Here is a 14,062-nt window from a genome sequence, read left to right as displayed (position 1 = left end):
AGGATAGTTTTTTTTGTGTGCAAACTCTTGCATTTATTTGCATATGTTTATCAACAATTCTTTCAATTTATACGTTTAATATTCATTTCATAATTTAACTTCATACGTATTTTTTCTAATTATTTTAACATTGAAACAATGACTCAGAGGATTACAAATAACTGTGGTTCTTTATATTCATGTAACGTATACAACTTCATTCAGTTTATTACTACTATATGCAAATGAAATAAGAATTAAAATAACCTCAAGTAAGAGTCATACTATGAAAATATTGTACATAAATTTACTTGATGATAATTAATGGGGCAATAAATTATTTTCAATATTTACAAAATATGACGATTTCTTCAAATTCATAAGAAAAGTGTGAGGGGGCAAAGACCTTAAGAAAAAAAATTAAATTAAATTAAAATAACGTAAAACTATTTTTATTTTTCGTATCGATTTATGCGTTATAAAACGCGTTTAACATCCACGATCCATTAAATTAGCTCCGAAAAAAAAATGTAGTTCCTATATAAATAGAAAATATGATTTAAAAAGCTTCAAAGAAATCCGTCAATCGTTTTTAATGAATATTTTCTATAAGTATACGAAAATAAAAAAATATTTTTAAATTTTATGTTTTTAGAAGGTCTTTTATTCACAGCTACCAAAACCTGTATAACTTACACAAGCTGTCAATTCTTAATTATTATAGATAATAAGTAACGTCTATTAAGCTAGATTATGTAATATATGAATAATAACTGATAATAGAATGTTTTGTAATTGGGTTATTTTCTTTAATTGCGTTTAAGTAAATGTAGAATTATTATATCGTTAAGCGTAAACGTGGACTTTACATTACAAGTATTACTTTCAAATTATGCTGCAGTCAAAATTGTTATAAATAAATCTATTTTTTTTAAGTGAATCATGTTGATTCATGTAAACATATCGTTTCGGAATTGGGAACATTGTTTTGCAACTAAATTCGCTTTCACACAACGATCTTATAATAGAAAAAAAAGGCCGTTAAAATTGTACTAAAATAAAGTATTGTATTGAGGAATGATTTAATGGTTATGGAAATAACACGAGTCGAACGGAAAGTGAAATTACAAAATGTAAACATACGTATTATTCATATGCTTAACCAACTTATTACAAACCGCTAATATCAGTGATTGAATCAAAAGTTAATTTCGTTAGAATCTTATTATAGAAATGATTATTATTTAATGTATACAATTACGAAATTATTATGGTGGCAAGTTTTAAGAATTTAATTTTTTTTTGGTATGTTTTTGATATTTTTTTATATAGGTAAATATTTTTGTTATTTTGGCTAGGATCACTTTGTTTTGTTCTTTTAATAATATTTTGAACCTTGTTTTATACGAAATTATGTATCACGTTTTAATTATAGAAATGAACGAAATAAATATCAACTTAGAAAGTTTCCTATTGGTATTTTTGGAAATATTACTTAAAGATTTCATCTTTAACAATTGTTTTTGATACAAATTCAAAAAAACTTAACAATTTGGTTGTGTAAATGCAAAATATATGTTTAAAACCGGTGGCAATCGCAAGCCCGACAACCGAAATCCCGTCTATCGAAATCTTGATGTTCGAAATCCCGACGTTTGAAATCCCGGCTGGCTCAAAATCCCGACTACCATAATCCCGACAATCAAAATCCCGATTATATCGAAATACCGACAGTGTCTTTTATTATTATAAATTTCTACAATAACATTTTTATGGTAGTCGGGATTTCCATATAGTCGGGATTTTCACTGGCCGGGATTTTGATTATCGAGATTTTGACATAGTCGGGATTTCAAGCGTCGGGATTTTAATACAGCCGGGATTTCGAACGTCGGGATTTCGATACACTTGGGATTTCGAACGTCGGGATTTTAATAGACAGTCTTTCGTTTGTCGGGCTTGCGATATAGACCCGTTTAAAACAAAGAAATAGTTTTTGATTTAATATCTACTATTATTAAAATATTTGTTAATCAAGATGTAATTTTACATAATAAGTGAAATGTTCGGTTTTAGTAAGATTCAGATGATATAATTCATTTTTTATGTGAACGTAAGGCATTTCGGTCCGAGTCGAGGACCTGGTTTCTTGTTTGCTGTCGCTGCTGGTTCAACGGAAAGTAAAAGTTCCCATGCTTTCGTTTTGTTTTCTTTTGTTATTTTTCCTTTTTGTTTTGTTTGTCTGTCTTCTTTGTCTCGTTTCGTCTTCTATTTCTCGTTTTTTCTCTCTCTCTTTTCATCTTCGACGCCGTTACATAAAATTTGCGTTCGCGGTTTTAATACGGCATTCGCGGTACCATATTTGGTACCGGAGAGAAGGATAACTCTCCGGTTTGAAGGTTCCCTCTCGACGTATTATGGCCAGGAGAAAACGGACTAACATAATAATAATGATAAAAAGAACTTGTCCAATGCACGGCTGAACCAGTATACTCACCGTAATGTCCGAGTGCCGTGTGTTGTCGATCGAGAGTTTTGACATACATCAATAATTAGATGCAACAGTACCATCAATAATTAGAGCGAATATTATAACGAGTCAATATTAATAATATTGGGAAGAGGAGACAAGTGTAAGTGCAATTGATATTTATATACGCCCCATCTTCGAATTCCAATTTAGACCTTCGTATTGATCCAATTCGTTAGAGTACCCTGCTAATTGGATGGACGGACACGTGCCTGGCCTGTTTCTAGGCCGGGTCGACCCGTTTTCCATTTCATCCGCACTTTGCTGTTTATCTTTCACGTCCAGACGATTCGACGATTTCAGGTGTTAGACCGAAATACATCTTGGCTCTAAGCATCACCTTTACTCTCCTCAAGATAAGCTAAACTACTTAAGACAATCTCTTTTAAGTCGTTTAGCTTTTCATCATCATCATCATTATCCAAAGTTCATCGATTAATTGACGAAGCAGCAAGTGGTTGGCACGAATCATATGCATGAAGCGTATATGTTTTCATTCGCCTTTCGGTTTCAATAAAAGGAATCAAAAGACCATTACAGAAATAGTCCTTGGCGCCGGGCCAAGTCTCGCTCGGCCTCCGCGCGCCGACTTTAACACCATTTTCATTCCGAATATGGAGTTTCGCTTCGGATTTTCGCGTAAATCCGTGTTACATGCATGTTCATCCGATGCAAGCAAGACCCAAGTCATGCTTATTTTTAGACTTTTTTTTTCAGACGCTACCAGTTATATCACACTCGCACGTGTGATACAATTCTCTCCTTCCCATGAAACCTGCTTCAAATTCGCAGAAACCATATCGTCGGAATTGACATCGGGAGATTAGTTCATTTGAATAAATAGAAAGCTGTGAGGTCATTATTTATAGTACTGAACCTGGACATTTGCTTCAGATAATATTCCGCTTTGCATTACTTAACAATCGAGCCGGAAGTGCGAATAATATAATCAATGTTCTCTTTTTGTCCATCTTTTTAAAATTTAAATCAATGTGAAATATTATTATTTAACAATAGATCCGGAAGTACAAAAGTTATAGTTAATATCAATACCAAATCATTATTGGATGTTGAGATAATTATAAGATCTGATTGCTAGATTCTTCAAAACTTAGATGTTTTTAATATAACTAAAAGTTTTTTGAAACTATAATATTCAAATTATTCTATAATTTAAATTCTATTTTTCTCATATTATTAATTTTAATCATTACGGTCCTTTTTACATTTACGTCCTTTTTAATCATTACGATTCCTTATTTAAATATACTTAAACTGTATTTAATTAAGTTTTTATATTGACACATATGCAATTTGAAACGGACAAGTATATTTGGTTGCCTATACGAAATAATTCAAATTTGAATTGTGCGACTTTTTCGAAAACTTTAATAGTTAATTACATTGCGGTCATATGATTTTCTTGATCATAGCCACGATTGTTATTGATAACTGTAATCATAATTTGATGCTACATAAATTAAATGAAACCTTACAATAATACATTATTATTTAATTCTATTTTTCGTTCTGATAAAGCGTTTATATGAAAATGCAATGATTGCTTTTGGGTGTCTTCCAAGAATTTGAAGTTGAATAATTCTGCTGTTTACTTGATTCTCTTAAATTAGAGATTTTAAGTGCAGTAAAGTAAATGTGATTTAAGTTTAGAATTTTTTTTTCAAATTGAAATTTGAATTGTGTGACATTTTTTTAAAATTTAAAAATAAAGAAATTGAGGTCATCAGGACAATGAAATTGGGGATTTTAAGGGAAATTATATTGTTTTGGAGAATGATAAGTAAATATAGTTTTATATATATAACATCAACATTTTATTAAAACAATAACATAAACAACAACGTAACGATTATGGAAGACCTCAATGGTGCTTGGAACTGTGCTCGTGCTTGTGTCCGTGGTGGTGTCCGTGCTTGTGTCCATGATGATGGTCGTGCTTGTGGGATCCGTGGTGGTCGTGCTTGTGCTCTTGCTTGTGGTCGTGCTTGTGTCCATGGTTATGGTCGTGCTTGTGGGATCCGTGGTGATCGTGCTTGTGGCTGGAATGATGGCTGTGCTTGTGATCTCCGTGATGCTTGTGTCCATGATGATGGTCGTGCTTGTGCTCCTGCAGATGCTTATGCTGATGTCCGCTCTTGTGTCCATGTTGATGGCTGTGCTTATGCTCCTGATGATGGTCGTGTCCATGCTTGTGGTCCTCCTTGTGATCGTGGTGATGTTGCTGCTTGTGATCGTGACCGTGCTTGTGGTCCTCCTTGTGATCGTGCTTATGGTCGCCCTTGTGCTCGTGTCCGTGCTTGTGCTGCGACTTGTGCATATGCTTGTGGTCCTGCTTATGTTGATGGACGTGGTCTTGCTTGTGATCGTGCTTGTGCATATGCTTATGTTGATGGTAGTGGACCTCTCCGTGCTTATGACTGCCCTTGTGGCTGAAGCTCGAGGTATCGAAAGACGGAACCTTCTTGTGGAAGCTTTGCGTTTCTATGGTCTCCACCTGGTGAGGGCCTTCAAATGCAACGTTCGTAGCGGTCTTGTAATGGGTGAACCCATCGGTGGCCTTGAGGAACTGCTCCTCGTCTTCGAAATCGTCCTCGAGCTGGTAGTTGGTGGCTTGTCCGTAGTCCGGATACTTGGTGAAAATGTTGTCCACCGTGCTAGCGTCGTCCGGGGTGTACTTGTTGGCGTAGTCGTAGACAATGGGCTGGTCATAGCGTTGATAAGCAACTTTAGCGCTATGTGCTGCGTTATCATCGGCCTGCTGCTCGTTGACGCCGTAGGCAGGTACCACTGGTTTGTACGTCAGCAGGTTGTCATTACCGTTGCTGACGCTCTCATCCCTCATGTACTCGACGCGGAAACCATGGGTCAACAACAATACCGATACCAACAAACTCGCTGTTGCCTAAGTGATGATAAAACAATTATTAAAATAAACAAACCTGAAGCTGCTGAAGGTGCTCTTACCAAAACTCCCATGTTGGATTAGTGATGATTGTTTACCAACGAAGCTGAGAATGATGATCTTTTCGGTGAAGACACTCAGTATTTATACGGCAAGCTCAAACCCTACTTTCTACCCGATTTTATGGTCTTCGCGCACACACGTACTGCAAATATCGCTAATGGTCTTCTCCTCTTCCCCCTTCATCGCAATCCATTGCATACAGACACATTATGCACTCATCTAATTTAATTGCACATCACCCATTAGCATACAAGACGCATCCTCACGTCGATTAATAATTGGTCTAACATCGCGTGCCACGACCATCGACCACTTAATTAATTATTAAATATTAGTACAGCTCCATTTCTCATTTACATACGCAATATCACGCTGACCACGACCGAAACAATCTACCTCTAATCTTATAGGAAGTGCACACTAATTATCTTCAGTAATTGAATTTATCCACAAATTTGCATTTTTATTTATTCGATAAAACTTCAAGTGCAAATACTTGCAAAGAAACATTAAAAAAATTGGAATCTCATCATCAAATTCCTTCATAAGTAATCTTAAGAAAAATATAACTTTTCAGAAAATAAGGTATATTTAGTCTTGTAAGGATTAAATTATCTCAAATTATATCATTTATCAAATTAACAAGTACTTTAAGTTTAGATTTGAAGTGACCCATACTTTTTACAAAATATTTGTATTAGATTCGACAACATTTTTTATATATTCTTTAACATATTGTATTATGTAAAGCTGTAAATATATTTTTGAAATATTATCGAACATAAGTTTCAAATTAAATATCTAAAAAAAAATATATAGAGTTTTCAACTGAATGTCTAAAAATAGAAACAAAAATTGTTACAATTGCGTACGAAAAATACATGTCTTCGGATATAAATAAATTCAGATAGGATCGTTGACTTCTGAAAGCCGAAATCTGAGCATGTTAACCGGTGTATAATTAATGAACTGTCATGTATTTGTAGTTGGTTCCGACCATCCAAAGTAGGTCTCAGTGTTTTCAACGACAACTACTATTTAACTACAATCCCTGAAATTTGTAATTCTAACTATAAACCATCTTATTTTGAGATTTATTTTGATGGTTTTATAGTAAAAGCAATGTGTCTTTCAGTACAAATTCTCTATTCAGTATAAGCCCTTATATATATATTTTTTTGTAAACAATTTTTTATAATTTACTTGTTAAAATTTTTGTATTTCCTTAAAAATGATAATCACATTATTTCATTCATCTCCAATCACTATTTTCGAATAAACCATAAAGTTTTCTCTCTCAAATTGAAGTCATATTATATGTTTGTAATTGGTTTCATTAAATGTGCAACGAATGAAGATGAAAAGGCATTGACAACTTGTTGCAACGATGAAAAAAGTATAATAGAAATGGAGTATATCCGTTTCCGCTTGTTCAGTATCAAAAGCAATAGTAACAAATAAAAACTCTTTCTTGTTCTTCTTTTTTTATCGCGCTATGAAAGAACATCGTCTTTAAATGAAACGATACTTTCTAAGTGGATTAAAATGCTTTGGATGATCATCGCATCTGATGATGGTGGTGACTCCTGTTAAACGGATCCGTTTCGCCTTTCTTCCTGGTTCCTGTCATTCGAATTAAATGTACTGATCTTCTTTCAATTATTTTATATGCGTATACGAATTTCCAACTAGGATGAAATGCAATTAGTGGAAAATTATTTTCTATTTTATGCAGATTTTCCGCAATTTCTCGATTGAGTGGACCACAACCTTCGTAATTTCTTTCTTCGCTATTTGCGTTATTATTATTTTTTTCTGTAAATTAATGAATTTATAAAAAAATACAATTAAATCAGTTATGTTTACAATCAATTCAAACGGAAAGAGTAGTTTATCTATTTAAATGTAATTAATCAATACGTTGAGTGGATTATAAACGTTGTTCATTATTTATTTTCTCTTTTGTGTTATTTTTTTTTTTCGATTTTCAATTATTATTTATTTAATTTAACACCTGGAAGATCCTGTTAATAGTCCATCAGGAAGAAAAAAATCTAATAAATTTATACTTTTAAAAACTACATAAAACCAATTAATAATATTTCAATTTAACAAAAGAAAATCTTCAACTTTGTTTATTTTTTCTTAAGAAAATTCTATAAACTTTAATTGGAAATTATGTAATAATAAAGAAATGCTCTAATTTATAATTTCATTACATATACAAATACAGATTGACATTTGTCAATTAATATAATTACTTATAAGATTATGTATTGTTAGTATATTTTTACAAGACTTTTTTTACTAAGATTCAGTGTCCACAAAACGTCAATCACATGTCACTTTTTTTAATGGATAACCTCATTTTTTAACTTGAGGATAGTTTTTAAACGTTTTATAAGTTATTTATATCTGTTTAATTATATATTTAAATAGAGATTATAAATAAAGCCGGAAGATTGATTTGCTGTAGAAAAAAAGCTTTGGATTTATTTTTAGTGTAATTAGGTCAGAAGTTATGTAGATGATTATTTTCATAGAAGATATTTGTGAAATAGATTGATCGAATTTTGAATGTTTGTCTAATGTCATTGACATGTTAAATAAATCTATCTTAATAGTTTTTTGAATGTTTTAAACAGAATTAAAATTGATGCTATGATTCTTATACATCAATGATTCAAAATGTTTAATTTTGTGTATAGATTTATACTTTTTTTTATGAGCGATTGCATTTTATAAGGGTAATAAGATCAAAATGTTTTTTTTTATATAAACATCAATAACAATTTATTTAATAATAGTAAACAAATAACAAGATCATTTTGGTATGATTTTTATGGTCATGACCACATTTGAGCACGACATCAATGCTTGGAGTGTTTATGACTGTGATGATGGTTGTGCTTGTGTCCATCTTTATGGACTTCCTTGTGGCTGTGTTTGTGGTCCTGTTTGTGGCTGTGCTTGTGACCGTGGTTATGGTCATGTTTGTGTTGGTTGTGATGATCGTGAGTGGCATGGTGACCATGTTGATGGGTTCCATGATGATCGTGCTTGTGGGATCCATGGTGATCGTGCTTATGCTCCCCGATGTGGTCGTGCTTATGTCCATGCTCGTGCTTGTGAGCACCTTGATGGTCGTGCTTGTGGTTCTGCTGATGTTGATGCTTGTGTTCGTGGCCGTGCTTATGTTCGCCATGGTGACCATGCTTGTGTTCTTGCTTATGAGAATGAGCGTGTTGATGTTGCCCTTGATGCTTATGGTCGTGGTGTCCTTCGTGTTTATGACCATGCTCGTGCTTCGAATCGTGGGCATGCTTATGATCTTGTTTGTGTTTATGGACGTGCTCCTGTTTATGGGCGTGCTTGTGCATATGGCTATGTTGATGGTAATGAACCTCCGCACCGTGCTCTGAAGTCTCTTCATCGTACTTCGACTCGGAGATCTGAGCGTCTTCGATGACCTGCGGCTCCAATTGAAGATCGTTGTGAGATTCCAGATAACGGGGGGATGATGGGGATTCGTTGAATCGTTCTTCGTATTTCGAGAAAAGCCTGTCGAATTTCGAAGGTTCGACAGCATCTTCTTCGGTGAACCTTATCATGTCTCTGGGCACCGGAGCTTCGTCGATCTGAGCATCTGCGCTATGAGCTCCATCCTCTTCATCTACTTCGATCGGATTGAATGACAGGTAGCTAGGATTAGCATAGTCTATCCTGTACGCATCGACAAGGAGACAAGATATAGCTAACAAACTCGCAGTTACCTATATGAAAGTAGACAGAAAGACATCTAAATTAAGATACGATTAAACTTCAATAATAATATCTTACCAATACTCCCATGTTGGTGATGCTTGATGCTTGTTGTTGCTGCTTTACCAACGAAGCTGAGAATGATTTTCGAACGAGCTGTCCGTGGTATATATACTCTAGAATTTGCATAAAAGAAGCGTGCCATTATTAATTAATAGTCGTTACTATCTCCACAAGTGGTACCGATGAAGAACTGAATCCAATTTAAAAATTTGCATTTTTTCAAACATGTAAGCTATGCAAGTAATTTCTGATTTGTTTATTAATTATAAAAAAAATACATATTTATAATAGTCTTGCATCGCACGGTAATACATCGGTACTTTCAAAATTAGACTATATGTAAGTAATTACAATTACTTGATTAATTTGGAAATTATCAAATTATTTATTATTATTTCTTTTCAGTTTTCTGGAATCTGATTACAAATACTTCAGTCAGTGAAATTGTTTTTAATTCATTAAATAATTTGTCAGCGCTAAGAAATACCAATTAAAAAAGTATATTAGTCTGTCGCCAGGAAAGATAATTATTAAAAAATATATCTAGTAAATATCAAAGGAACTCAATTTGTTTATCTATTTAAGCATAATTTAATAAATACATATGAGTATGGCTGCAGTTAGGTTGTCGTATACCAGACTTCGTACGCCCAGGACTCACTTCCATTGAAACTTAACAAAATTATTCCTGAAACCCATTTTCAAAAAACATTTGTGGGCTTAAACATTCTTGAGGCTCCTAAACACTGGGCCTGAAGTGACTAATAAATAAGACTGCAAGGTCGTCTCTATCAGAATTTTAATTAGTCCAATTATGTATGTAAACATATATCCAATAATGTTACTTATTAGTATATATTTTAAATTATTAAAGAATATTTACAAATATTTTATTATAATTATTTAATTAGATTTCATTCAATTTATCAAATAAGATTTGAATAATTAAGAAAATCCTTATTTATATATTTTCAGCTAATATGGTTAATCAATACGTTGTCTAGTAGAAGTAACATTACAACCATTATATAGTATATAATCTAAGGGAAATAAAATTGAAAATGCATTTTTTTATATAAACATCAATAACAATTTATTTAATAATATTTAAACAAATAACAATAACAAGATCATTTTGGTATGACTTATGTGGTCAAGACCAGATTCGAGCACGGCATCAATGCTTGGAGTGCTTATGGCTGTGATGGTGGTTGTGCTTGTGCTCATCGTTGTGCATTTCCTTGTGGCTGTGTTTGTGGTCCTGCTTGTGGCTGTGCTTGTGACCATGTTGATGGTCATGTTTGTGTTGGTTGTGATGATCGTGAGTGGCATGGTGACCATGTGTATGGGTTCCATGATGATCGTGCTTGTGAGCGCCATGGTGATCATGCTTGTGTTCCCCGATGTGGTCGTGCTTATGTCCATGCTCGTGCTTGTGAGCACCTTGATGGTCGTGCTTGTGATTATGCTGATGTTGTTGCTTGTGTTCGTGGCCGTGCTTATGTTCCCCGACGTGACCATGCTTGTGTTCCTGCTTATGAGAATGAGCGTGTTGATGTTGTCCTTGATGCTTATGGTCGTGATGTCCTTCATGTTTATGACCATGATCGTGCTTCGAATCGTGGGCGTGCTTGTGATCTTGTTTGTGTTTATGGACGTGCTCCTGTTTATGTGCGTGCTTGTGCATATGGGTATGTTGATGGTAATGAACCTCTCCACCGTGCTCTGAAGTCTCTTCAGCGTACTTCGACTCGGAGATCTGAGCGTCTTCGATGACCTGCGGCTCCAATTGAAGATCGTTGCGAGATTCCAGATAATCGGCAGATGTTGGAGATTCGTTGAATCGTTCTTCGTATTTCGAGAAAAGCCTGTCAAATTTCGATGGTCCGACGGCATCCTCTTCGGTAAACCTTATTATTTCTCTGGGCACCGGAGCTTCGTCGATCTGAGCATCTGCGCTATGAGCTCCATACTCTTCATCTACCTCGGTCGGATTGTATGATAGGTAGCTAGGATTGGCGTAGTCTATCCTGTACGCATCGACAAGGAGACAAGAAATAGCTAACAAACTCGCAGTTACCTATAAGAAAATAGACAGAAAGACATCCAAATTACAATTCGTTTAAACTTCAATACTAATATCTTACCAATACTCCCATGTTGGTGATGCTTGATGCTTGTTGTTGCTGCTTTACCAACGAAGCTGAGAATGATTTACTAACGAGCTGCCCGTTGTATTTATACTCAATAATTTGCATACAAGAAGCGTGCCAGTATAAATTAATAACCGTTACTATCTCCACAACTGTTGCTGATGAAGAACCAATTTAAAATTTCCATTTTTTTTTAGACATGTAATCTTTGTAATTACAATTACTTAATCAACTTGGAGAATCTCAAATTATTCACTTTCACACAAATTTCTGGAAATGGATATCATGATACCTGAAATGTATTTAATTTTTCAGATGATTTTGAAGCTTAAAGAATTATTTCTTAAAATGGATTTCAAAATTTATTCTGACAAGTTAATTATTGAATAGTACAAAACACTATTTGTTTATCTATTTATCTGGGAGTACTATTAATAATAAATAAATACAGTTTGTAGTAGTAATCAAAAAAAGTTTACATGTATAATTATTTAATCAGATTATCGAATGAACTTTAAATAAATGTTAAATATTCATATTCATATATCTTCAGACAATATCGTTATTAAGTATAATGTTTAATAAACGTTACATAACCATAATACGTAGTCTGGTTACATATTCATAACCTGAACAATTTAAATATTGGATAAATTTATGTAAGATGCATTATTACTTAAATCTTATTAGTTTTATTTTAAGAATCCATTTTATTTCTATAATATTTATAAAGTGATGTAAAGTTAATCTTAAGTAATGAAATAAATATATTTTAATTAAATTTTTAAGAATTTTTAAGAGTTATTAATGAAATAGTATTATATAAATCATATAATCATTTAAAATTTTAAGTTTAGATCATGGTGATAAAAATATCATTAATGAAAACAGTAATAGCATCTCATAATTATTATTTTGGAGTATATTTTTAGAAGAAATATAATGGAGAATTGCATATTTATTATAATAAAATTAATCTTATATTTTTGATATCTCGATCAAAAATATATTTATGATGAATATTTAAGGAGTTCCGAAACTATTTTATAGTTAGCATTATTCAGTTATTTTTGTATTCATACATGAGGTAAATTAAAAAGAGGCAAATATTTTTATAGATAAACATCAACAACAATTTATTTATTTAAAATAACAATAACAAGATCATTTTGGTATGATTTCTGAGGAATTATGAGTAATTAGGCTCGAGCACGATCTCAATGTTTGGAGTGCTTGTGTCCGTGATGATGGTTGTGTTTATGTCCATGCTTATGGTTCTCCTTATGGTTGTGCTTATGGCTTTGCTTGTGGTTATGTTTATGTCCATGGTGATGATCATGCTTATGTTGGTTGTGATGGTCATGTTTGTCATTATGATCGTGCTTGTGGGTTCCATGGTGATCATGTTTATGGGACGCATGGTGATCGTGCTTATGCTCTCCATGATGATCGTGCTTGTGTCCGTGCTCGTGCTTGTGGTCGGCGTGATGATCGTGCTTGTGATCGTGGTGTCCTTGGTGCTTATGTTCGTGTCCGTGCTTGTGCTGCCCATGATGGTCGTGCTTATGATCCTGCTTATGGTCATGGGAATGTTTATGCTGTCCTTGATGCTTATGATCGTGATGGCCTTGATGTTTGTGACCGTGCTGATGTTTCGACTCATGGGCATGCTTGTGATCTTGCTTGTGTTGATGGACGTGCTCCTGCTTGTGATCGTGCTTATGCATATGGGTGTGTTGATGATAGTGGACTTCCCCGCCATGTTCGGAAGTCTCTTCAGCGTACTTCGACTCAGAGATCTGAGCATCTTCGATGACTTGCGGTTGATGCACCAATTGTAGATCGTTGCGTGCTTCCAGGTGATCAGAGGACGGGGCTTCGTTAAATCGTTCGTTGTATTTGGAGAAGAGTTGTTCGAATTTGTTTGGTTCACCTACGGCATCGTATTCGGTGAACTTTACAATCTCCCTTGGTACCAGAGCTCCTTGGTTTAGTGCGGCAACACCTGCGCTATGAGCTGCATCTTCTGCTCCCACCTCGCTTGGATTATAAGAAACGTAGCTAGGATTTGCGTAGTCTATCCTGTATCCATTGATAAGGAGACAAGAAATAGCTAACAAACTCGCTGTTGCCTGAAAACCAAATAAAAAAAATGTTTATAAATTATATATTTCAAATTAAATAATATTTAATTTTCTTACCAATACTCCCATGTTGGTGCTGCTAGTTGCTGCTGTTGCTGCTTTACCAACGAAGCTGAGAATGATTTGAGAAAGCATCCGTCCGCCGTATTTATACTCTGGTATTTGCATAAAAGAAGCATGCCATCCATCAATTAATCGCTGTTATTATCCGCCGATCTCTTGTTGCACTCTATACATTTTTATTAAAGTTAATAAAGCGCTAAGCATAATAAACGCTGATCTCAATAATAGTTTCGCTCATGCAGTTCGTTTTCTTTTCCAGATCACAGGCACCGCCGCCACCACCTCTAACCGGAAATATTCCATCGCAAAGGCTCAAGTCAGAAGTGAGTAGACCGGAACTTAACTACCGAAACAAAGATATTAATTATTTTATTCTTCTCTT

The 14,062-nt window shown here is 34.1% G+C and overlaps 2 protein-coding genes across 2 annotated transcripts in view; one reads left to right on the top strand and one right to left on the bottom strand.

Annotated features, from left to right (window-relative positions):
• The window catches only part of LOC108566991, a 40,576-nt gene that overhangs the window by 21,015 nt on the left and 5,499 nt on the right, over window positions 1–14,062 (top strand). The window contains exon 2 of the mRNA XM_017927162.1: window positions 13,940–14,003. Within this exon, the coding sequence (XP_017782651.1) occupies window positions 13,940–14,003 (64 nt within the window). The remainder of the gene's footprint in view (window positions 1–13,939; window positions 14,004–14,062) is intronic.
• On the bottom strand, window positions 12,654–13,890 carry LOC108567038 (histidine-rich glycoprotein-like). Its single transcript, XM_017927226.1, has 2 exons — window positions 13,675–13,890; window positions 12,654–13,605 (listed from the first exon to the last, which is right to left on the bottom strand). The coding sequence occupies exons 1-2, from the start codon at window positions 13,783–13,785 to the stop codon at window positions 12,691–12,693; spliced, it is 1,026 nt and encodes a 341-aa protein (XP_017782715.1). The 5' UTR covers window positions 13,786–13,890; the 3' UTR covers window positions 12,654–12,690.

This window comes from Nicrophorus vespilloides, unplaced genomic scaffold (genome assembly GCF_001412225.1).
Source record: "Nicrophorus vespilloides isolate i.1.1-1 unplaced genomic scaffold, Nicve_v1.0, whole genome shotgun sequence".
Lineage (NCBI taxonomy): Eukaryota > Metazoa > Arthropoda > Insecta > Coleoptera > Silphidae > Nicrophorus > Nicrophorus vespilloides.
Note: the sequence above shows the minus strand (reverse complement) of the source record. Positions and strands in the feature narration are given on the sequence as shown.

Excerpts from the sequence above, each read along its gene's own strand:
- LOC108567038 (XM_017927226.1), bottom strand. The coding sequence starts at position 13,785 with ATGCAAATACCAGAGTATAAATACGGCGGACGGATGCTTTCTCAAATC. Across the intron at positions 13,606-13,674 it reads GCACCAACATGGGAGTATTG|GCAACAGCGAGTTTGTTAGC; the intron begins GTAAGAAAATTA and ends TTTGGTTTTCAG.